General features: G+C 39.5%; 2 protein-coding genes across 2 annotated transcripts; one reads left to right on the top strand and one right to left on the bottom strand.

The window, feature by feature from the left end:
• The first annotated feature begins 1,231 nt into the window (after window positions 1-1,231).
• Window positions 1,232-12,094, top strand: LOC103140709 (COPI coat complex subunit beta 2). Its single transcript, XM_007555966.2, has 22 exons — window positions 1,232-1,338; window positions 1,771-1,908; window positions 2,233-2,319; window positions 2,455-2,581; window positions 2,679-2,827; window positions 2,913-3,059; window positions 3,709-3,808; window positions 3,893-4,035; window positions 4,120-4,319; window positions 4,625-4,735; window positions 5,674-5,762; window positions 6,545-6,651; window positions 6,726-6,869; window positions 7,002-7,132; window positions 7,216-7,423; window positions 7,701-7,811; window positions 8,828-9,042; window positions 9,126-9,218; window positions 9,410-9,590; window positions 9,948-10,019; window positions 10,497-11,435; window positions 11,524-12,094. Exons 1-22 carry the CDS (start codon window positions 1,336-1,338, stop codon window positions 11,599-11,601), a joined length of 3,573 nt encoding a protein of 1,190 aa, XP_007556028.1. The 5' UTR covers window positions 1,232-1,335; the 3' UTR covers window positions 11,602-12,094.
• Window positions 12,093-16,971, bottom strand: mrps22 (mitochondrial ribosomal protein S22). Its single transcript, XM_007555967.2, has 8 exons — window positions 16,839-16,971; window positions 16,405-16,553; window positions 16,168-16,332; window positions 15,928-16,071; window positions 15,535-15,618; window positions 14,964-15,109; window positions 14,138-14,246; window positions 12,093-12,523 (listed from the first exon to the last, which is right to left on the bottom strand). The coding sequence occupies exons 1-8, from the start codon at window positions 16,963-16,965 to the stop codon at window positions 12,431-12,433; spliced, it is 1,017 nt and encodes a 338-aa protein (XP_007556029.1). The 5' UTR covers window positions 16,966-16,971; the 3' UTR covers window positions 12,093-12,430.
• Window positions 16,972-22,629: the final 5,658 nt, after the last annotated feature.

Genomic DNA, 22,629 nt, shown 5'->3' with positions numbered 1-22,629 from the left:
CTTGGAGTCTAATCAGAAAAAAACACACAACAGAACTTTTTTTTTTTTTTTTTTTCAAAATCTTTTGTTTTAAAGGTTCCTAACAGGAAATGTGGCCATACTGTCAATCAATCGATCAAGTTGTATAACACATTTCAGGAATATGGCAGTTCAAAGTGGTTTACATCATAAAAAAAATACATACACACACAAAATACAAAGTTATAGAACACACAGTCAACAATTCTTGGGTCATTCCAAACATCCTCTCCATAGTCTTAATTGGTGTCACAGGCAGCATTATGTTGTGGGAAAGTTTTTGTTGTTGTTGTTGTTGTTGTTGTTTTTCTTAGTCGGGACAGTGACATAGGTCAGACTTGATAAGAAGACAGATGCAGTCCTGGAAGAAAATATTGCCATTGAGAGTTGTAAAATTCTAATAAAATACACTATACATAAAATACACTGTTTCAATGTGACAAAATAACAAAAATAGTTCAGTGGGTATTACCTTGGAAAACCAGAGTAAATTATCTACAACCGAGACAGATCTAATTCCGCATTAGCTGATTTAAACTAAACTAAACTAAACTAAACTAAACTAAACTAAACTAAACTAAACTAAACTAAACGTTTTAATGTAATGCCGACAAAACACCACATTCCTAAAATAGAATCAGTTTTTTTTTATTGTCGTGCATCAGTATTTGTACGAGTTGCAGGTACAAAGTGTTCTGAAATCGCTGAAAGATCCACGTTGCAAAGTAAAAAAAAAAGTGTCAAGTCAAGTTTGCGTCGACACAGACAAAACAGGAAGTTGAATTTCTCATCTTCAAAGTAAATGCTTACAAAACAATTTGAAAGAGACAACAAAGAATCCACAAACCCCTAACCAGCTGAAGCTAAAAGAGCTTTTGTCAAAAATTATTACGAGTTAAACTTAAATAAATGCAGATTTGGTGACGTTTGTGCCATGTTCGAACTCAAAATTAATATTCATGAGTATGAATTTGAATACACAGGTAAGACTGATAAACGTTAGAGCTGCTTCACCATATTAGCTTATAAAACTTAATCTTAACTTAGCTATTCATGCGCAACACATTTTTCTCCTAGTTTATAGTTTTGTTTATGTTTGTTCTTCCCGTTTTTTGCTAAAGGCGTTAATTTTGTTACTCGTCACTTCGGGCAAAGTATTTACTTTGAAAAGCATCACCGGAAGTTGTTTAGATATTGTCTTCAGCATGATAATCAAACTTTTCTCCGTTTAACTGGAGGGACCTGAAGCAGCACAGCAGCAGGATGGTAGGTGGGTTCTCCCTGGACTGTAACTGAGACACACGCTGACGTGGAGACATGGTAGGTGTCCCAAACAAACTATTTATCACGTCACAGTTTAAAAATGTGTTATTATCAGAACTGTACTCGCCACCCTGTTATACTTTAATGGCACTTAGAAAAAAGTACAGTAAACTCTCACAGCTCAAAATAAACAAATTACTAATATATACATCGAACCTTCATAATAAGCATTTAATTTGAAAATCTTAACAAACTCAACGTGTTGGAATGTATATTTTATTCTTTCATATGTCGTGCGATCGGTGAGAAATCATCGATGTGAAAACAAATTTAGGCAGGCATGCATGCAAAATGTGGTATGGGAGAACAGACACACCCACTCCCTAACTAAAGCCAGAACGTGATTTAAAGCTGCAGAGGAGCATCCTCCAGCCTAGCCGATGCACAATGTTGACCCCGCTCGTTTTTATTGTCTCTTATATTAACCAGCCTCTGAGGTTGGACATCCAGCGGAGGCTGACAGCTCGGTCAGAGAGAGTGAAGAGTGCCGACCTGCACCCCACTGAGCCGTGGATGGTGCTCAGCCTCTACACCGGCACTGTTGTCGTCTGGAACCATGAAACACAGGTGTCTATGAACCACTCCCGTCATTTCGGACTCACTCCCTCCTAATTTTATTCCAACATTTCACTCAAGAATGCTTATTTTTCAGTAAAACAAAAAGGATTCACTTGTCGCCCAAAGTTCAGACAGATCAAATTTCCAATCTTGACCAATTGGACTTAAGCCTAGACCTTATTTATATATTTAAATAATTAATATAAAGATACAATAAAATAAGTATGTACATGTGCATCCCTTCAAAAAACCCTTACAATGATACATTTTGATAAGGTTTCTGTGGCATGAACTCTTCAGTAATACTGTCTGACCTTGCTTCTCTGTTCCTAGGCAATTGTTAAATCCTTTGAGTTGTGCGATCTGCCTGTTAGAGTGGCCAAGTTTGTAGCCAGGAAACACTGGATCATTACCGGAGCAGTAAGTGGTTTCTGGATAAAAGTTTGTGCACAAATCTTTTCTGTGACTCTTAATTTTGCAGAACAAAAGCAGCTATTCTGCTGCTGTGGACTGAATTGGGATCATGTTTTGATAAATCTGTTCGCTTGCCCACAGGATGACATGCAGATCCGTGTGTTCAACTACAACACGCTAGACAGGGTCTTCATGTTTGAAGCCCACTGCGACTACATCCGCTGCGTCGCTGTGCACCCCACGCAGCCCTTTGTCCTCACCAGCAGCGGTAGGAAATGCCTACCTGGAGTCATGCAAAATACAGTCGTCCAAAGACAACATGTAAACATTTACTGAGTTGTCTGACGAGCGGTGTGTGTTTCCAGATGACATGCTGATCAAACTGTGGGACTGGGACAGAAAGTGGACGTGCTGTCAGGTGTTTGAGGGACACGCACACTACGTCATGCAGGTCGTCTTCAACCCTAAAGACAACAACCAGTTTGCCAGTGCCTCTCTAGACAGAACCATTAAGGTACACAAACATAGGTGAGCACAGACTAAAACTACAACTATACTTCTAAAACACTAGTGCTACAAGTCATCTTGCTGTACTGTAGGTGTGGCAGTTGGGCTCCAAGTCTCCCAATTTCACTCTTGAGGGTCACGAGAAAGGAGTGAACTGCATTGATTACTATAACGGAGGAGACAAGCCCTACCTTATATCAGGAGCAGATGATCATCTTGTGAAGATCTGGGATTATCAGGTAATCCAACACACATTGGATGCATATAAACATGGATCCTCAAGTAGTACACCTAAAAAAAGAGCACCTATTATAAGATTAAGAGCAAGTATGATAAAAAAAAGTTTATTCAGCTTCAAATAAAATCTACATTAAACCAGTGCTACAAAAGGCATCGATCTTTTGACCAAGAGCAAAAGCACATTTTTATTGAGATCCAGCTGTGTTTATATTAGTTGACTAACATTCCTCTTTTGTTTCTCAAAAAGAACCTGCTGACACCTACAAACGTGAGTTTAATTTGGAAAGTTTAATCTGGAGTTGCTCCCGGTTTACCAGTGGGAAATCCGAATTTGGATTCCCAGTTTTGACTAAAACTTGAACGCAGCATTAGTTCCTGGAAAGTTGAGAGTGTAAACAACCTACTCAGCTAAAAACAACATGCTTAATACTGGTGAAACTAGCACTTTTCAATATCTAGACGTCTATAAATCGACGTGGCAATTTGGAAAACAGAATAGCAGTTTTGATATAAAACCATATCATTTTTCCAAAGGATAGAAAGTGAGTCGTGGGTTTCCGTCTGAAAACTGAAAGCGGCATTTTCCTCAGGTGGTTTGTATTAATACCACCAGGTAAAGCCTTCGTCTCTTCTGATTTTATTTGCCAGAACAAAACGTGTGTTCAGACCCTGGAGAGTCATGTGCAGAATGTGACCTGCGTCTGCTTCCACCCTGAACTGCCGGTCATCCTCACAGGATCTGAGGACGGTGAGTAAAACCTGTCTCAGTTATTACTGGGTCACAAAGAGAACACTAACCTGGTTCCACTTTCCCACTTTGACACACCCACAGGCACTGTCAGAGTTTGGCACTCCAACACCTACAGACTTGAAAACACACTTAATTACGGGCTGGAACGAGTGTGGTGTATATGTGGGCAGTCTGGCTCCAACAATATAGCTCTGGGCTATGATGAAGGCAGCATCATCATTAAGGTTTGTGCACCGTCAGAGCTTTAGATGAGTGCACTGTTACGTTTTCATGAACACATATTTATATTTATCCTCACCTTGTTTCAGCTGGGTCGGGAGGAGCCGGCCATGTCCATGGACTCCAGTGGGAAAATCATGTGGGCCCGTCATTCTGAGGTGCAGCAGGCCAACCTGAAGACGCTGGGAGAGACAGAGATTCAGGACGGAGAGAAGCTCCCACTTGGTGCCAAAGACATGGGCAGCTGTGAGATTTACCCACAGACCATTCAACACAGCCCCAATGGCAGGTGAGCCATTGCAGAGTGGGAATATAACCAAAGCAGTCATCATACGTGACCCAAACAGGAGACTTTTTAAATTTGACATTAAGTGTCGTCATCTCCATTTCGAATGGAAAGGCAAGCTTGTGTAAACTGGAATGCTTGACATTAGTGCTGGTAAAATTGTGTCTATACATGCTGATGGTTTGAGTGAAACCTCATATCTGTTATTGTTACAGTCAATGTCATGTTTCATTTTAACAAAACTTGATAGGTATTCTGTCTGAGATTTCTAAATGGATACATATGTGGTGTGCGTTTCATTCTGGCAGATTTGTAGTGGTGTGTGGAGATGGGGAATATATCATCTACACCGCGATGGCCTTGAGGAACAAAAGCTTTGGCTCTGCTCAGGAGTTTGTCTGGGCACACGACTCCTCACAGTAAGTTCTACCAATTAAAGGAAGTCCTTTTTTGTTAAGCATTTAAAAAAAAAAATAAAAATAAATATATATATATATATATATATATATATATATATATACACACACACACACACATACATACATATATGTGTGTGTGTGTGTTCCCTTTCTAAAACAAGTATATTTATTATTGAAATATTGTAAAAGAAAAAAAAAAGGTTAGAGTTTTTGTAAAAAGTTTGGTAAAGTTTGTACTTTTTTTCTTAGTTATAGCTCCTTCGCCGTTTCCACTGTTGTTGAAAAGTTTAATCACTGAGCTCTAAACTGACTTTTTTGTATTTTTTTCAGAATTAAAAGTTTGGATTTCAGAAGTAATGAAAATGGTTAAGACTTTAGTTGCCTTTTTAAAGATGTCAGAACTGTGCCACAGATGATATACAGATAATATTAGCATTAGATGCTTGCTTTAAAACAAGACTTGACTTCCAGTTCATACTTCCTCTTTGAGTGACAATGTTTTTATCTTTACTTTTCATCTATTTATTAATGTCACATGCCATTTTTATTTCTTCTTTAATTAGGTAAAGCACCTTGAAATGCCTTGCTGTTGAAATGTGCTATGCAAATAAAATTTGATTGATTGATTGATTGATTGATTGATTGATTGATTGATTGATTGATTGATTGATGTCCTGGTGTGAAGTCATTAAAACATCCCATTGTTATACACCATGATTTTACCATCTGAACATTTATTAATTATACCCAATTGAAGAGGTTCAGTGAAGTCTGAATGGATCATTAGGAAGATCAAAATGGCAGCTTTTGAAAACTGTTGAGGCTCCCTTTAGCCTCTTCTCTAATCCAACTCACTGGGTTTAAATTGTCCAAAGTTCTGTTCCAACAGCATAAATCCAGTATTTAAAATGACACACCTTTTTTTTGTTTCTGTGCAGGTATGCCACGAGGGAGGGCAATAGCGTGGTGAAAATATTTAAAAACTTTAAAGAGAAGAAGACTTTCAACCCTGATTTTGGGGTTGATGGTACGTTTCTTTTGCCACTTAAATCACTTTTTTCTACATTCAAATAGTAAAATGAACTGAATCTATGTACTACTGTACTGGCTAATCAAAGTGCTTTATCTGTGTTTAAAAGTGTAAACATACTTATGTTGTTTAAATGTGGTGCCTTTAAATGACATTACATTTGAAAATTTGGTTTCAGGGTTGAGCAGCAGAGTTGGTTATGTTGGTAGCACCAACAAATAACTCGTCAAATCCTGTCTGCCAATGCCGAACAGCATGTTCTGGCATTGACCCTTATTGGGTGTTGTTCATTGAACTGGGGGATGTACCACTTCTCAACCGGTTCTTGTTGCAAGTCAGCTGATGTGGTTATGTTGGTCACTCTGGTGCGAACAGCTGACCCAGGATGTTCAGTGAGGTTAAGATCAGGACTGCTATAAATTTGAGAGTTTATCAGGTTTACTCCCAAATTCTGGTGGTAAACCTGATAAACTCTGCCCCGAGGGGACAAGTCTTGCCACCTTGGAGGATGGAATTTGGTCCCTAAAAATGGTATAGGGTTGTCACTTAGAGTAAAGTCTATTCTTGATCATTTGGAGCATTGAAGTCACCTCCAAGCCTTTTTTTCCAGTATGTCACCCTGTGCTTTGACACCACCTCCACCAAAATTTGTCTGGTACTGAAATGTTTTTAACGGTTGCAACCCACAAAGGAATTTTCCTTACAAAAATGGCAAAGAAAATAATCTTCCACATGTTCCTACTTTAATTGATATGTTCATTTTTATCCCTTCCGATCAGGCATCTTTGGTGGCTTCTTACTGGGAGTGAGGTCAACCAGCGGACTGGCTTTCTATGACTGGGAAAGCTCCAGTTTGATCCGCCGTGTTGAGATCCTGCCTAAACATGTCTGTCACAATCTCCTTAGTGCTAGTCTAAATTAACTGCAGCTTTTTCATAAGCCTTTCATTGGTCCCTGCAGATGTTCTGGTCTGACTCTGGGGAGCTGGTGTGTATTGCTACAGAAGAGTCCTTCTTTGTGTTGCGCTACCTGACAGAGCGAGTGTCAGCAGCACAGGAGTCTAAAGAAACACTGACAGAGGATGGGATAGAAGATGCGTTTGAGGTCAGAGCTGTTTCTGGTGGTTTGTTGTGAAATGTTATCGTAAGATGCTGATATAAAAGGGAAAACTTCATTGTCTTTCCTTTAAGTTTTCATTTCATGGCTTCTGTTTGTTGTGGTTCTTCTGCTTCCCAGGTACTGGGTGAGGTCCAGGAGGTTGTAAAGACAGGTCTGTGGGTCGGAGACTGCTTCATCTATACCAGCTCCGTAAACAGACTCAACTACTATGTTGGAGGAGAGATCATAACCATTGCTCACCTGGACAGGTAGCACATTTTCATTTGCTTTTATAGGCTAACGAAATAAAAGGTGCATTAAAATGCCATTTCATTGTAAAAACTCTGAATAGGACCATGTATCTGCTGGGCTACATCCCAAAGGACGACCGTCTCTATCTAGGAGACAAGGAGCTCAACGTCATCAGTTACTCCCTGCTGCTGTCTGTGCTGGAATATGAGACAGCTGTCATGAGGAAAGATTTCACCATGGCTGACAGGGTCCTTCCCACAATACCAGTGGAGCAGAGGACCAGGGTCGCCCACTTCCTGGAGAAACAGGTGTCACTGTCCTCTCAGCATTTGTCCTTTTGAAGTTTGCTGCCATGCTTGAACTTACTGCCAACCTAGTGATGTTGTACTTGGATTTAAGATTTAGAAAAGACAAGGAAGCCAGATGCAGTCAAACCTCTGGTTAAAATGTTCTGTTTTATGGCAAGGATGCATCTTCTCCTTGTCCTTATACCTGCCTCACATTTAACTGTGGTCATATGGCAGCTCTGTTTCAGTGTTATTGAAGAAAGTTTAATGTTTTTTTTTAATGCATTTTCTTTCGTAGGGCTTCAGACAGCAGGCGCTGGCTGTGTCCACTGACCTGGAACACAAGTTTGAGCTTGCTCTGCAGCTGGGCGAGCTGGGGGTGGCGCATGAACTGGCACTGGAGGCAGAGGTCAGAGAAAGCCTCATGCTATGTTGATGTATGGCTGCAGTTCAGCACCGCTTTAAAACCTTGATAAGAGAGAAACAAATTCAACCAGAATTTTTCTGACCTGTCATTTTTCTTCTAAAAAAAATGTTTGACAATGAAACAATGAAAATCTGAAAATTTTATATTAATTTAAGCCTTTACAGATTTTGTTTACAGGTCACCTTAGTTGAATGTGTTAGGATAGGTTAATGTGCTATATAAAATATGTTCGTTACATTTTTTGCTCAACATCATTAGCTAATGAGATTTTAGCATATCCTATTTGGGCCCCTTTCAGAATGAGCTGTTTCAAGTCTTCTTGTCACATTAAATCCAAATAAACTGCTGCTAGAAGAGCTCTCCCAAATCAATGTTTACACTCACACTTGAAAATGGCTGCAAACAGATGAGCAATTATACAACTGTACATCTTTGAAAAGCGTTAGTAGAGCTTCTTGCACAACCAATAATAACGAAGCAAATGGCATCTGGATAGTAAGTCCACAACAAAACGCTTGCCTTTTCCAGCAGCCATAGTACGGTGCATACAGTGGTAAAACCAGCTGACCAAATCTGCTTTTGCTCTACTGGGGTTGCTAGGTAATGGGCTGGGCTCCACTGGGGTTGCTAGGTGAGGGACATTCCTGCTGATTTGTGACATTACATTCAGAAGGTTTTTGAAATGGCTCATTTTCTAGACACAACGTTAACTTATTGTATAATATATATATATATATATATATATATATATATATATATATATATATATATATATATATATATATATATATATATAAATAAATAAAAAAACCACTGGGTGTTTTTTTTTTTTTAAGTGTGTGGTAATTTCATTTGGGAAGTACCCAGATGGAAGTACAAAAATGTGTAAAATGTGAATTTTGCCACATCTGTGTACTCTCTAAGAGATGGAGAGTTATTATTTAGTCAACAATCTTTTCTGTTGTCTCTTTGACTCCTTTGCGTGTTGGGGGCTTCAGTCAGAGCATAGATGGAAGCAGTTGGCCGAAGTTGCCTCTACAAAGGGGCAGTTCAGCCTGGCTCAGGAATGTCTGCACCAAGCTCAGGATTATGGTGGATTACTTCTGCTGGCAACCGCCTCAGGCAGGGCAGACATAGTAGGGAAACTGGCCGAGGGAGCGGAGAAAGATGGGAAGACCAACGTGGCCTTCCTCACCTACTTCATTCAAGGAAGGTTGGTATTTCTGGAACAGTTTGTCCTGTTTTTGTTGCTTTTAACATTTGGCGTGTTGTTACTCTTATATTTTGTTTTGGCAGAACTGACAAATGTTTGGAGCTGCTTATTAAAACTGATCGATTGCCAGAGGCTGCTTTCCTGGCAAGAACATACATGCCCAGCCAAGTCTCAAGGTAAAGGTGTTTCTAATCGGTTTTCCCCATGTTGTTGAATGGCTAACTTCCAAATCCTGTTTCTGTGGAACTCCTGCATAAACTACTTTGTAACTTTTAAATTCCCAAGGTCAGGATGCAAATAAAGTTGAAAAGCTCTCCTGTTCCTTAAGGTTTACTGGTGCGAGCTGGGTCTGTCTCTCTTCCTCCAGGGTGGTGAAGCTGTGGAAGGAGAACATGTCCAAGGTTAACCAGAAGGCAGCAGATGCGCTGGCTGTCCCGGATCAGTACAACAACCTGTTCCCTGGCCTCCAGCAAGCTCTGCTGGCTGAGCAGTACCTAAAGGAGACTCATGTTGGGGTCAGACCTGCTGCAGAATACCCCCTCATCGTGGTCAGTGGTCTGTTTAAGCTCAAACATTGTCAGAAAAAAAACTTTAAAATGACACACATAGGCTTTAATTAGAGACGTTTTAGCACCGTTGCTTCAGAATGGTAAGGTTTTTGGTTCTAGGGTCTCTTACTTCGTGCATGAGTTATTCCTCTTAAGTTCAAAGCAGCCAAGTTAGGTTAGGTTTTTTGTTTTATTTAATCCAACTAGGGAGCATGTTTTTTTTTTTCTTTTTTTTTTTGTCCACCTTGCGCCCAAAGACTGTGGGGAGACACTTCAACAGGTAGTAGAAAAGGGATTGATGGATTACTAGAAATAAATTTTGCTTGTTTTTTTTTGTTTTTTTTCTCTGTTCTCAAGTCAAACGAGGACCGTGATGTTCTGGAGGAGTCCAAAGGTTTTATCACCAAAGGAGAGATGACTGAGCCAGGGGTGAGGAGAAAACTCTATGCATCTTTGCGGTCTCTTTTAGATACTAACCAGATGATCTGCAGATAGATCTTTAGGCTGCATTTGCAACTCTTGTTTATGTGTAAATTGAGTTTGTGATTGGAACAGATTGTTATAAAGTGTTTGTGAGGACTGAATTTCCTTGTATATATTGAAAGAAATCACAATAGAGTGTTTCTCTTATACAGTAACCTTTTTTTGCTGTTGTAACCAAGTTTTTCAAGCATGAACTCAAATAGTTCTTGACTGACAACAAAGCAATAACACCTGACCTCTGTGTAATCATCGCCACCTAGTGGCCATCCATGGCATTTCAGGATCTGTTACAGGGATTCTTGTAAATGCCTATTGTTCTAAATGGGAAAAAAAAAATCTTTTTCACAAAGTTGTGTAGGAGCCATGATTTAATTGAGAGAAGTCATGCAGTATTTTAATTGTTGTGTGGTGTTTGTTTTGAAGGAGGCAGAGAGAAGCATGAATGAAAGCCCTGCTGCATCTTCAGAAGCAACGGTAATGGAAGAACCCATTCCAATACAACATGAGCCTCCTTCTGATCCTGTTCCGGAGACAGAGAAAATATTTAGTTTTCCAGAGGAAGCTCCTCTGTCTGTCTTTGCCACCAAAGACTATGTTGAGTCAAACCCAGCACTGTCTGAGTGTCGAGTTAAAGGGGAAAACATCATGAAATCAGAGACTTTACTTATTCCAGAGGAACGCTTGATCCAGAAACCCTGCACTGAGGTTCCTGCCAAAGACTCAGAGGCTGTACAGTCCAGTCCAGTCGAAGGTGTAGATTTATCTGATGAGGTGGCTGATCAGGGCGTAGCTTCAGCAGCTGAAGCTCAGCCAGATATCACGGCATCTGGAGAGGAAGAAACACAAACGGCAGATGATGAGCTAATTAGCACGGATCTAAAAGCCAAGTCTGTAATTGCATCAGAATCTGCAGCATTAGAGGAAACATCCAGCCCTGATCAACTGGAAACAGACACCGTTCCCTTGGTTGCTATAGCAACAGAAGAAACTCCAATTGCGAAGCTACCTGTAGCAGTAGAGGAGCTCGTCTCTTTAGAACCAACAGAACGTTCCCTGCTGGCTGTTCCATCAGTCGCGGGCCAGGCTTTTTCAGATCCGATCCTCGATTCATCGCTAGACTCAGATGAAGATGCATCAGCGGCGTTGAAGCCGGTCGCAGTGTGGGAGGATGAGCAAGAACAAGAGGAGAAAACTGCAGAACCTCCAGCAGAGATGGAGGATGGGTCGGAAGCGGGCGATATTCCTGAGGCTGAACCAGAAGGATCAGACGACCCAGCAGAGGCGAACGTGGCAGAGCAGGAAGCAGGCTCTGAAGGAACACATGACCTAACAGAAGATCTCGAGGAAGCAATCGACCATGAGGTAAACTGTGGGTTTATTTATTAGAAATTAAATTAGGGGAATTTCAGTAAGGTCCTTAATGTAACCTAACGTTTCTCTTATTCTCCAGGACCTTGATGATCTGGATCTGGACAGTTTTGAACTGGAGGACATCGACACCTCAGACATGAATCTGCTGGGTGAATAGTAGAAGCAACATTATTCTGGACATTTTCTCGAGACCAAATAACTAAAAGTGCCATTTTTAAAGCTAACCAACCAAAGTTTTCTTTTACTAAAAGGAGTTAAAATGTGGGTCAAATACAGACTAGTTCAATACTTTAAAGGCCAAGGGGAAAGCTGGAAAATTCAGGTCTACATCTTAATGTAGTTAGAACTCCTACCTCTATTTCTCAGACATTACTGTTGATGTGTTATGAATAACTTTTATTAAAAGTTTGTATTTTAACAGGCAGGACAGTCTTAACTTAGTACAAAATGTGTTCAGAAATGTTGAATAAGCATAATTCACTTCTGCAGTCTGCCTCATAATGTTAGGGCTGGGAAAGATTTACCCCGCCAAGCCAGTACCAATATAACTTGTTATAATCAAAGAACCATATTGATGTCATTTCTACCTTTCAGTTACTAGTTTTATTGCTCATCTCTTTTTTTCAATAAAATAAATGGATGTGTTTCTGGACTGGAAAGATGATTTTAATGAGCTTTTCCTCATGAATTTCTCTTTATTCTCCGGGATAGCTTGAGTTTACCTTAACATATCGTAAGCTCATTTTGCAACATACATCAATTTAATTCCAGTGATTTAAATGAAATGCATATATGAACAAAGTCTCTGCAAACATAAAGTGTTGGAGTTGAGTCTTTAGATCGACGCTTTCCTTTCAGTGATGATGGACCCAGGGAGGCAAAGAACAGAATGTCGTGTTTCATGTGGAACATAACTTCAGCTCTGGCTTTTTGTAACATTTTACTTCTGAAGTAAAAGTTCAGCTTGTTACTAGGATGTTGGGACATTAGGAAGCCGAGCCTTCAGCGGCTTTCTCTTCGTAGGCCTGCAGAGCCAGCTCGATGTAGCCCGACCTCTGAGACTCCTTTTGAGAATAGATCTGCAGGGACAAACACCACAGGACAGCATTACTAATAAACTCCAGTCCAGGTATATTGTTTATACATCCAGGATGGTCTTCTAGGGTACACGTGCATTACAGTAAATCATAACATTGCATAAGAGTTCATTTCTGCCAGAAATTAATTTATATAAGAAAAGTGTATTGATTGATTCCAAGCATTATTTTTCTTAAACGTTCATCTTAACCGGTTTATGGTGGAAATATTTTGCAGTAGAGGATTTTGATCATGGCTTACAGCAAATACAAACTCCAAGATCTGTTTCTCAGTAAACTACAATGTTACATCATCTAACAGAAATACGATGGCCTACATAATCACAATGAAGAGTGAAGATTCAACAGTTGCAAAGTAGACACACATCCTCCTTGAAGAGGATAAGTCTCTAAAGGTCACTGCTGAATTAGATGGCCGTTTACAGTGTGCTGTATTTAAGCATATCAATGGAAGGTTGAGTGGAAGGAAAAAGTTTAGTAGAATATTGTCTCAGTGTGGAAATGCTGGTGCAACAGCAGCAAATTTTAAAGGCCTTCTACATCAACTGTTCTCTGCAACAATATAATAGGAGTTTGTCATCATCAGCGTATGAAAGTGTGTGTGAATGGAAATGAATAATTTTATGTAAAGCATCTTTGAGTGTCATAATAAAGCACAATATCTCTGATGCCATTTCATTTCATAAGCAACCTCAATAAACAGATAAAATGAAGGCTAGCAGTCCTTATATGTAAACACTTCTGAGAATGATGGTGTGGGGAGGATATGAAAGTGAAGCTCGTGTGTGGAATCTGCATCTCAGAGCGCCTTTATATCTTTGGGAGTGGCAACTCAAGGCCAGCATTCCTTTATTCGTGTCTTTAAAGACGGGCAAGGATGGGAGGGAAGACAGAAGGTCGGAGAAGCAGGGAGACGAGGAGTGAGGGGGAGACGAGGAAGAGAACAGAGGAGCTTATCTAAATGCTTCCTCTCAGCTGACAACACCAACATAGTTGATGCCACAAAGGAGTAAAAAAAAAAAAACAGAAAAGTTTAAAAAAAGAATGTGCCATGTGAAGCAGAGTTTAAGAAAGACCGCACACAGACATCTGCTCCCTTCATATCTCTGAGCCACTCCTGAATCAAGAAAGTGTCAGAAGCATCTTAGCTGTACCTGCCGATGCCCCCAACATGTGCTTTAATGGTCATAGTATCACAGTCTTTAACAGGCCTAACCTGAACCCAAGGAGTGGGTTCAGAATTTCCTGCAATTAGACCTCGAAAAACATAAAAAATTATTTATTCCTTAGCCCTAATAATGGAAATAATTTCACTTTTTAAAGCTATACTAATTTATTAGAATCCACCTGTACAAAGATACCATTCAGAGCATCTTCAATAATAAGCAGTTCTGAGACAAAAAAAAAAAAAAAAAAAAAAAAGATTTCTCATGGACTCTGAAAAAGTCCCCGCCTTGTCGACGCAGCCCTGACATGAACTCTTCCAACTCCTGCTTTAAATCTGAGATCTCACTGGGAACACGAGTCGCGTCGCAAAGTCAGTGGTGGTGTGAAATGGAGAGTAAATATTTCTCATCCTGGCCAAGTTGTCCTCACCTTCAGGAGGTCGGTACCGGTGGCCTGTTGGCTGGTGGCTTCCTGAGCCGACTCACTGTGTGGATGGACCATATGGAACAGAGACACAAGGCTGATGGCATCTTGTAGCCTGCAGACACAAACCCAGACTGAAAACACTGCTACTCCCCCGCAGGTGCAACATCTACACTCATGTTCAATAAATTAGAATACATATCCTGATGAGTCTCGTTTGTCAAATTTTTGGAAAATAACTTTTGAGGAGGTCTTAAACGTACTTTTTATTAAGGTTGTGAGTATATTTTTAATCAGTCAGATGTAATATTCTAATGACTTAATGCTTTTCGAAACCATCATAAACAAAATTTAAGACAATACAAGTGTACAAAAGAAAATTCCATATTTTACATAGTAATGCCAAGCTTCTTTTATTCACACAAGGCATTGTATGGGTTGGCAACAGAAGTGAACCACTGCCAAAGACTAGCCAGCTAGGTTTGACGCATTAGCAGCTGGTCAGCAGTAGCCTCAATCACTTCAAACCACAGAATGGAATGAGGATGTTTAAATGCGACTTTAAACTGAAGACATTTTAGATCTTAATTTTAGACTTTTTAACAATGTGTGGATACCTTGTAATTTTAAATGTCATGTTTTCATTGGCTATAAACGGAAAATCATCATAACCAACGAGAATAAAGGCTTTCAAGCATCCGTCTGGGTGTAATTAATCTATATAATTTGCTTCACTTACAAATAAAGTTTTTGAAATAGAGTTTTCAATAATATTTTAATTTATTGAATAGGTGTGTATTTATAGGATTATATGAAAAAAAAAACAACCCACATGTCTCTCCTCAGCATGTCTGCTATAAGTCCGTCAACTCTGCGAGCGTTGACCAAGTACCAAGCCAGGCCTCCAAAGTGCCTGGTGGATCGCAGAAGATTGTATTTGCCGTTTTTCTCCAGGTCCTCATATGTGGCTTCGTGCACCTACACAGAACAGGAAGTCAGTGACTATTGCTCATACTGGATCAGGAAAATTCTCTTCGGATCAAACATTCAACTCTGAAAAACCAAGATCCTGGAGAAGGTCAGACCAATTGATACTTTTAGTACTTTCTGGGTTCCAATTTTTAATAAACAGATTTTCCTTCATAGTGACCAACTCTTTAAAAGCATTTTGCTTCTCTGGAGCTTTTAGCTGTGGTTCAGCACAAAACCATGTGGTTAATAGATAGTTTATGGGCTATTCACAAGTTAAAAAAGGAGAAAGGTTTAACACAGTTCTCTTTTTTTATGAAGGAATGGAAAAGAATATCTATCCATACTTCAGACACTCTCTTGTTTATCTGTTAAAACAGAATTTCCTATCTTCCAGTTTTTTTTAGTTAGAATAAAGACCGGTGTAAACTTACTCTAATATAATCTGCAGAATCTGGCTCAAACTGGACCAGACACAGGTTCAATACATCCTCATGACGGTCCTGGGAAAACACAATCTGCAACAGAAAAGAGATGTAACTTGGTTAAAAAAAAAGAAAAAAAAAAAGGATTTGATATTTCCAAATTTCTGCTTTGGAATCTTGTCCAAAGCAGAAATTTGGAAAAGATTCACATGATATTATGGTCTCATATATACTGACCACAACATGTTTAGAAAACACACTGAAATATTAAGATTTCTGACTCGGTCTAGGAAAAAGGTTATCAGAACTTCACACAGCAACAGCGTTTGAAGGTTAAACTTGTGAAGCACAAAGAGCCAGAAGGAAAAAATATTTGGTTAAACCCATTAGGCTGCTGCCCACCTTCAGGTTCTCTTCTTTGAAGAGGACATGTGGCATCAGTTTCCGGCCCCGTTTGGGGAAATAGACCTGAACGAGACGATCTCTCTCCTCCCAGGTCGCCTTCCTAAGAGTCCCATCAGGCTCTCGTACAACTATGAACCTCTCCTGAACAGAGTAAAAAAGCAATTGTGGACATTTGTACTTATTTTAACTCCACTTAGTAAAATATCCGCACAAAGAGGAACAGTAAAGTGTGTGTACCCTGTGTGGGATGCTGTAGGTGATGTCAGTGAAAACATATTTGGCTGTGTCCATGCCATCCAGGATCTTATCCACAGCCAGGACGTCGTTGATGGGCTTCCTCTCTGGAAGGACGGGGGGCATCTGAAGTTGCTTTTTTGCTTCCTCTGTGGCAAACTGTATAGCCTGAAAGCACACACGGGGGATTAAAATTATTAAATTTATGAGGTGTGTGTGATACTGAGCTGTAATGGTTACCTGCTCCAGCTGTTCATCCGTCATAAGTTTATAGGTGGGCGGCTTCATTTCTTGTTTAATGGGTCGGAAGACTTTCTGCAGGTCCAGTCCAGTTATCCTGGTGAGGATGTCCTGCACAGCTGCATCTGTGAACCGGGGCTTTGCACCACCTGCGGGTTATAACAGTTAATCATATCTTAAAATAAAGGTTTAGAGAACCCAATGTAGCATTATAACTTGTTTTAAGACACACATCTAGCTTCAATAGATGTAGTAACTATGATAGATTTACACAATATCTCACTTTTAGCCTCTTTACATTGAAGTAAAATACGAATTTCGGACAATATATTTTGCAAAGCCTGTAGTGGGGGTTAACGAAACAAGCTACAAGGTCAGCATTAAAAAATTAACATTATTCAACCATAATAGCCTTCTCAAAAAATAAAAGCTACCTTTTACACTTGTTTCATCACAGAACGTTCTCGCGTTACATTTAAGCAATGTTTTCCTGATCCTCTGTACATCTTTAACCCGATAAAAGCTCTGAAACAAGCAACGCGCTGTGCCCAGCGCCGCCATCTTTGTTATTACCTCATCTACGCAGCTGCGCAGTGACGTGACTGGGTGCGCACCATTTGTAGCCCGGGAGAGCAAGGCGGTGCAGATATAGTGATACGTTTTCAAACGGCGCGTCAACAGGGCCTAGATGTCCTGCTTTAATCAATCGGTGACGGCAACGAATAGAATTGTATAGTTGTTTAGGTACCGTTGTGATTTCCTTTATTAAACAAACAATGAAGTCATTGTGTCTGCAGTATGAGGATATGCATTGGGATACATTTGGCTTTACAACGGGAATATAATAGGGCAGGGCAAGAAAACTACCTGGTTCTTAGAAAACGAAATACTCCTCACGATAAATCCCAGGCTGTGAAATGCAGCGGGCGATCTTTGTAAAATGACTTTATCGGCCTGCCACAGCAATGCACAAATGAGCTTTGCCTCCTATGCATTGAATAGAAGTCACTTTTCTTCACTTAACCCGCACCCCCCAGACGGTGTACGATTACTTCTGTTGGCATATCGAGTAACCATGGAGACGTAATTAGCGAAAAACCCATTAGCTTTGTTTACCATCGTGAATCGAGCAAGTCTAGGTAAGTCAACGTGCTAGTGATACCCCGTATGCTACCAACACCATGTAACCTTACCTTAGCATTTTTGCCTTTTTTAACTTGTACACTACTGTTTGCACACTGAATGAAACAGTTTATGTCAGTCAACATGATAGTTGTAACCCTCATCTTACTGGTAGTATCAGCATGCTAGTCACTCAACATGCTAGTGATAGTCCTCCTGCTAACATTAGCCTTACAGCTTAAATGAGCATTTTAGCTCATTTTTGATGTGTTGGCTAGGTTTAGCATACTGAATGGATTACATCCATGTTAGCCAACATTCTTGTGATATGACTTCTAATGACTATATTTTGGTTAGCATTGTTGCTAATTTTCAGCATCAGTACCTCAGATCGTGTCAGATCAGAACGCTCGGTCCTAATCAACTGGCACACTTTGGCAGACCCGTTTTAACTTTCTTCAGAAATTTTGTAGTGTGTTATTATTGTCATGTGCAGTTTGCAGTGGTTGAGCCATGAACACAGATCTATCTTGAACATTCTCTGTAACCTTGTGCCTCAAAACTTGATGAAAGAAAACTCCAATTTTGGAGCAGAGTTATCCACCTGGATCCACCTGGTTGATTGCTAGGAAATATAGTTTTTTTCTCACACACATCACGGCAGAGGATGATCTGCTACAAAAAAATTAGAAAAGGGGAAAAATCACCCAATGCCATTCATCCATTCAAAAAGGATTCCGAAAAATTGGTGAAATGCAAATTAGCGTTATATAAAAAGCTAAAACTTCTTGCATCAAAAGCTTAAAGAGACCCAACATACAAATGCACCAATTATGCAGAATAATTATTAGAACATTACAATACACCATAAAAAAAACAAACATTTATATATTTGTCAAGGAAATCCCGCATTTTACCTTTAAATCACCAGATGGCACTGTGCTACCACATCTGACAGCATTTAAATGTCTATCACCAATATAACGTTTGCCTCCATTTAGAAGAGCAACAGAAATCCCACATTCATTCGTACTATAAATTTAAATCAGAAACTGGCTGCCGTTAGAATTTATCTCCTCTGCGTCTCGGCTCTGCCTAGCCTACACACATTCCTGACTCGCCATGACAGTGTGTTCCTGAATCGACTGATAATCTGTCTGGGTGAGAAGTCAAACACTGCTTGCGGGGAAGAAAAAAATAACACATGCCAGCAATAGGTCTTTGCAATTTTGTTTTTATTTAACTTTACCCCCTTTTCCTAAGTATGTATAAATGGTGTAGGAAAAAAAACTAAGACATATGACGTAAGCAGTATTTGTTTCAACTTGTTTTAAATATCTGTTATTTTGTTTAAAAAATATATTTTTCTGACCAAACAAGAAATCCAATTATTATTATTATTAATATCCCAGTAAATAATTACCCATGTTGATTCTTAACATGTAATCGATTTGGTGATCAATTAATTTAATTTAGCCTGTTTTAAGATCAAGCAACAGTATTGCATATTTCATTTTTAAAATCACAAACCAAAATATTGTATTGCATCTTTATATATGACTTACATTATAAAAACACATTTGTTGTTTTTGTGTGATTGGAGGAACTGGACACTGTCACCAATGAAGAGGAGAAGTAAACTGGTTTACAAAATTTAACTGGTGTTTAGTCTATGTTTTTGCACAGGTTCAACTATCACAATTAAAATGACAATGAATACATGTTTTAGATAACATTATTATAACAACAATGACCAATAAATATTATGTAGCACATAATTGCAGAAGCAGTGGAAACATTTCTTGCTTTTCTGATTTAAGTAAAAGCTTTTTTTCCTTTTCATTTCCATTAAACGTCATTAGAACTATTGTTACTCAGGACCATCAAATTGGGAGTGTTTAATATAAACACCATGGCTGCAGTGCAAATACATGTGACTTACAAAAAAACTAGTAAAATACTTTAAATGAAACTGACCAAGTTGAAATGTAAATAACCTGAGTATATAGTTGTGCAGAATGATATTTTATGAGGAACAGAGTCCAACGTCCTGTCCTGTTATGACACTGATTGGTCATGTGACTATGGTGTGAGCTATGTTTTTTTTTTTTTCTTTCTGTGGAGTTTTGTGGTTTGAAAAACATTTCTGCATAGATGCATAAAGAGATGCAATAGAAATATTATTGACTGAAAATTGATGTCACTTCTCTTTGTTTTCGCTTTTTTTTCTTGTTCTCTCTCTCTTGAGAAAACACACATACACATAATTTACAGTAGCCACAAGCTTTCCACATGCCTCCACAATCCGCCCCCCGCTAAAAACAACCGGCCTCCATCTCTTCGCCACACAACCCAGGCAGTTATTAATTCAACCACATGTGCCACGCACCAACCCGTCCTCCAGGATCCTGTTTCCCCTCTCCTCCCTAGTGCCCCAGCCGCCGACCTCCCCTCTCCGCCCCCCAACTGGCTCCGTGAAGAACCCGATGATCTGCAGTCAGATTTAGATATTAGGTGGACGGGTGGAGGTGTGGCCCGCTCGGTAATGAGGTGAGCGGTGGCAGCGAGTCCGGAGGCCCAGACACCGGCGAAACGACGTGTGGATTGAGATGTAGGAGGCCCCTACACGACCAGATGTACCCAGCTGTCACACTGCTGACAGAAAGTAATCCTGCAGCCGCAGAGGCTGAACACAGGATTAGAGGCTCTTCTCTGGAGTTTGAGCTCCGTGCAGAAGTCTATTTTGGATCCCAGTCATGTAACTTTTCAGCCTTTCCTCCCAGCAGCCTTAATATTTAATGCACCAACTTTACTTTTAATGAAAGAAAGTCTCTCACATTCTCACTGCCGTGAAAAAAAAAGTGCTTTTTGTTCCATTGCTTCAGTTTCCATCAATAGGCTGAGTGTGTGTCAGTGCGACTGGGAGCAGCAGGAAGCTGGGAGGTGAAACCTGAGTGTAGAAGAGGGCCGGCATGGAGGTGGAGGGGCGTGAGGGGGGAGGTGGTTGTAGAGGTGATGCAGGGGGTGAGGAGCCAGGCAGGGTGGTTGAGGAGCGGGGCACACTGGGAATGACTCGCCACACATGTTTATTTAGCTTTCTGCACGGTCAATGAAGAGCAGGTTCAGAGCAGGGTGAAACGGAAAGGTGTGCGTATGTGTGCGTGCGCGTGTGTGTGTGTGTGAGAGAGAGTGTGCGTATGTGTGCGTGCGCGTGTGTGTGTGTGTGAGAGAGAGTGTGGACGCACAGCGAGAAAATGTGAAGAGGATGTCTGTCCTCAAACAACTGGTGAATCAAAAATACAGAACGGTGAAGGAGGATGACAGATATTCTTTGACTTGGAAACTGTTGAATGTGTTACAAATAGTTTGACAAGTTATTTCCAAGTCCGAGTCCTGGCAATTAGAAAGTGATGCATGCGTGCGTGTGTGTGCGTGTGTGTGCGTGTGTCACTATGCAAATTATGAGGAGATATTTTAGCGCTGTATAAAGGTTAAGAATAGCTTTTTAATGTGCAGCAAATCTGATTTCTTCCCTGAAAAAATTTGACTTTGTGAAGACAATTCGGCTTTCATTTCTCAGAATAAAATTAAATCATTTTAAGCTCACTGACTTTTTTTTTATGTGTTTTTCCTTATCAACCTTATTGCATTTAGAAAGTATAAACTAATTTAGAATGAGTTTTACTGAATTCTGAAGACAGGTGATTCCTTCTCAAAATCAGTACAAAATCTACACTTTTAGAAACATAACTTATGTGTGTTCAGACCTCTGTCATGATTCTGAAATTCGTTATTTATTTCTATAAGGATCAAAAAGTGAAAACAAATGTTTCAGTTTTTGTCTAAATCACAATTTGAATAACAAGCAAAATTCTAGAAAATAATGTAATGTAATGCTTGAGCACCTGCCCTTTTTGCTCCTTGCCCCAAAGTGCCCTTTTGGTCATTTTTTTTTTTTTTTTTTTCAAAGCCCTCTTCTGACACATAATAACATGTACTAAAATTATTTTTTGTTTTGTTTTTTTGTACAACATAATAAGCCTTCCGATCACCTTGTTACCTTTGACCTTTTGCCCGTGACGCAGTGAGATAAAGCGGCTAACGAGCTCAGCATAGCGAACGTTCCAGATTACAGATCAGTTTTTGGTGTTGTTTTTGTGTAATTGGAGGAACTGGACACTGTCACCGATGAAGAGGAGAAGTAAACTGGTTTACAAGATTTAGCTGGTGTTTAGTCTATGTTTTTGCACAGGTTCAACTATCACAATTGATAGTTGAATCAATTGTGATTCAACTATCAATATATATATATATATATATAAAATAAACGTTTTTGGTGAATAAAGTGGAGCAGACTTGCTACTTGTCAGATGACAGAAAACGTTGAAGTATCGTTTCTGCTTCAGCACGGAGTAGCGGTTTAAGCAGAGAGGTAATGAAATACAACAGACACTGACAGGCCTCTGCGTCTGCTTTTCTCTGAAGAACTACTGAGCGGGAGGAGACAGCCAGGTGAGGAAAAACTGTTCTTATCTACCGATTCAGTATTTTTACCATACTGACATTAGGCTGTTGTTGTGCTATTAGCTAGCTGCTAGCTAACGACTTTGCTAGAAGCTAGATAACTAAAAAGCTTCTTCCCTGTGTATGAGGCACATCCCCCGTCCAAAACCGATCATCTCCATAATGAATATATGTCGGATCTTCTAATTTCCTTTGCTGCATAATGTACATTGCATTTATTCTGGCGTTAGGTAAATGTATCTTGAAGGAGAATAACACTTAAATAAAAGTCCAACAAGGATATTCATTTAGAATTAAAAATAACTCACCCTGAATTACCATGATAGATATAATGTATGTCATTGATGAAGGGGAAAAAACTCAACCCAGACTTTTAAGTTTAGGGTCTGGTCCGTAGTTAAATTTTTTCCCCAATTATTCAATGGAAAAAAATAAACTAACCTCAGTTAAGTAAAATAAAACTGTAATCAAAACTTTTGGAATTGTAATGATTTATTTTTTTAAAAACAAATTGTTTTGTTTAAAAAACTTTTTTTTAATTAAATAACTAATTTTTGTCTTGTGAACTTAAAAAGTTAT

Source organism: Poecilia formosa, unplaced genomic scaffold, assembly GCF_000485575.1.
Source record: "Poecilia formosa unplaced genomic scaffold, Poecilia_formosa-5.1.2 Scaffold74, whole genome shotgun sequence".
In the NCBI taxonomy this organism is placed as follows: Eukaryota; Metazoa; Chordata; class Actinopteri; order Cyprinodontiformes; family Poeciliidae; genus Poecilia; species Poecilia formosa.
The sequence above is the reverse complement of the archived record's forward strand: the minus strand, read 5'-3'. Positions and strand labels throughout refer to the sequence as shown.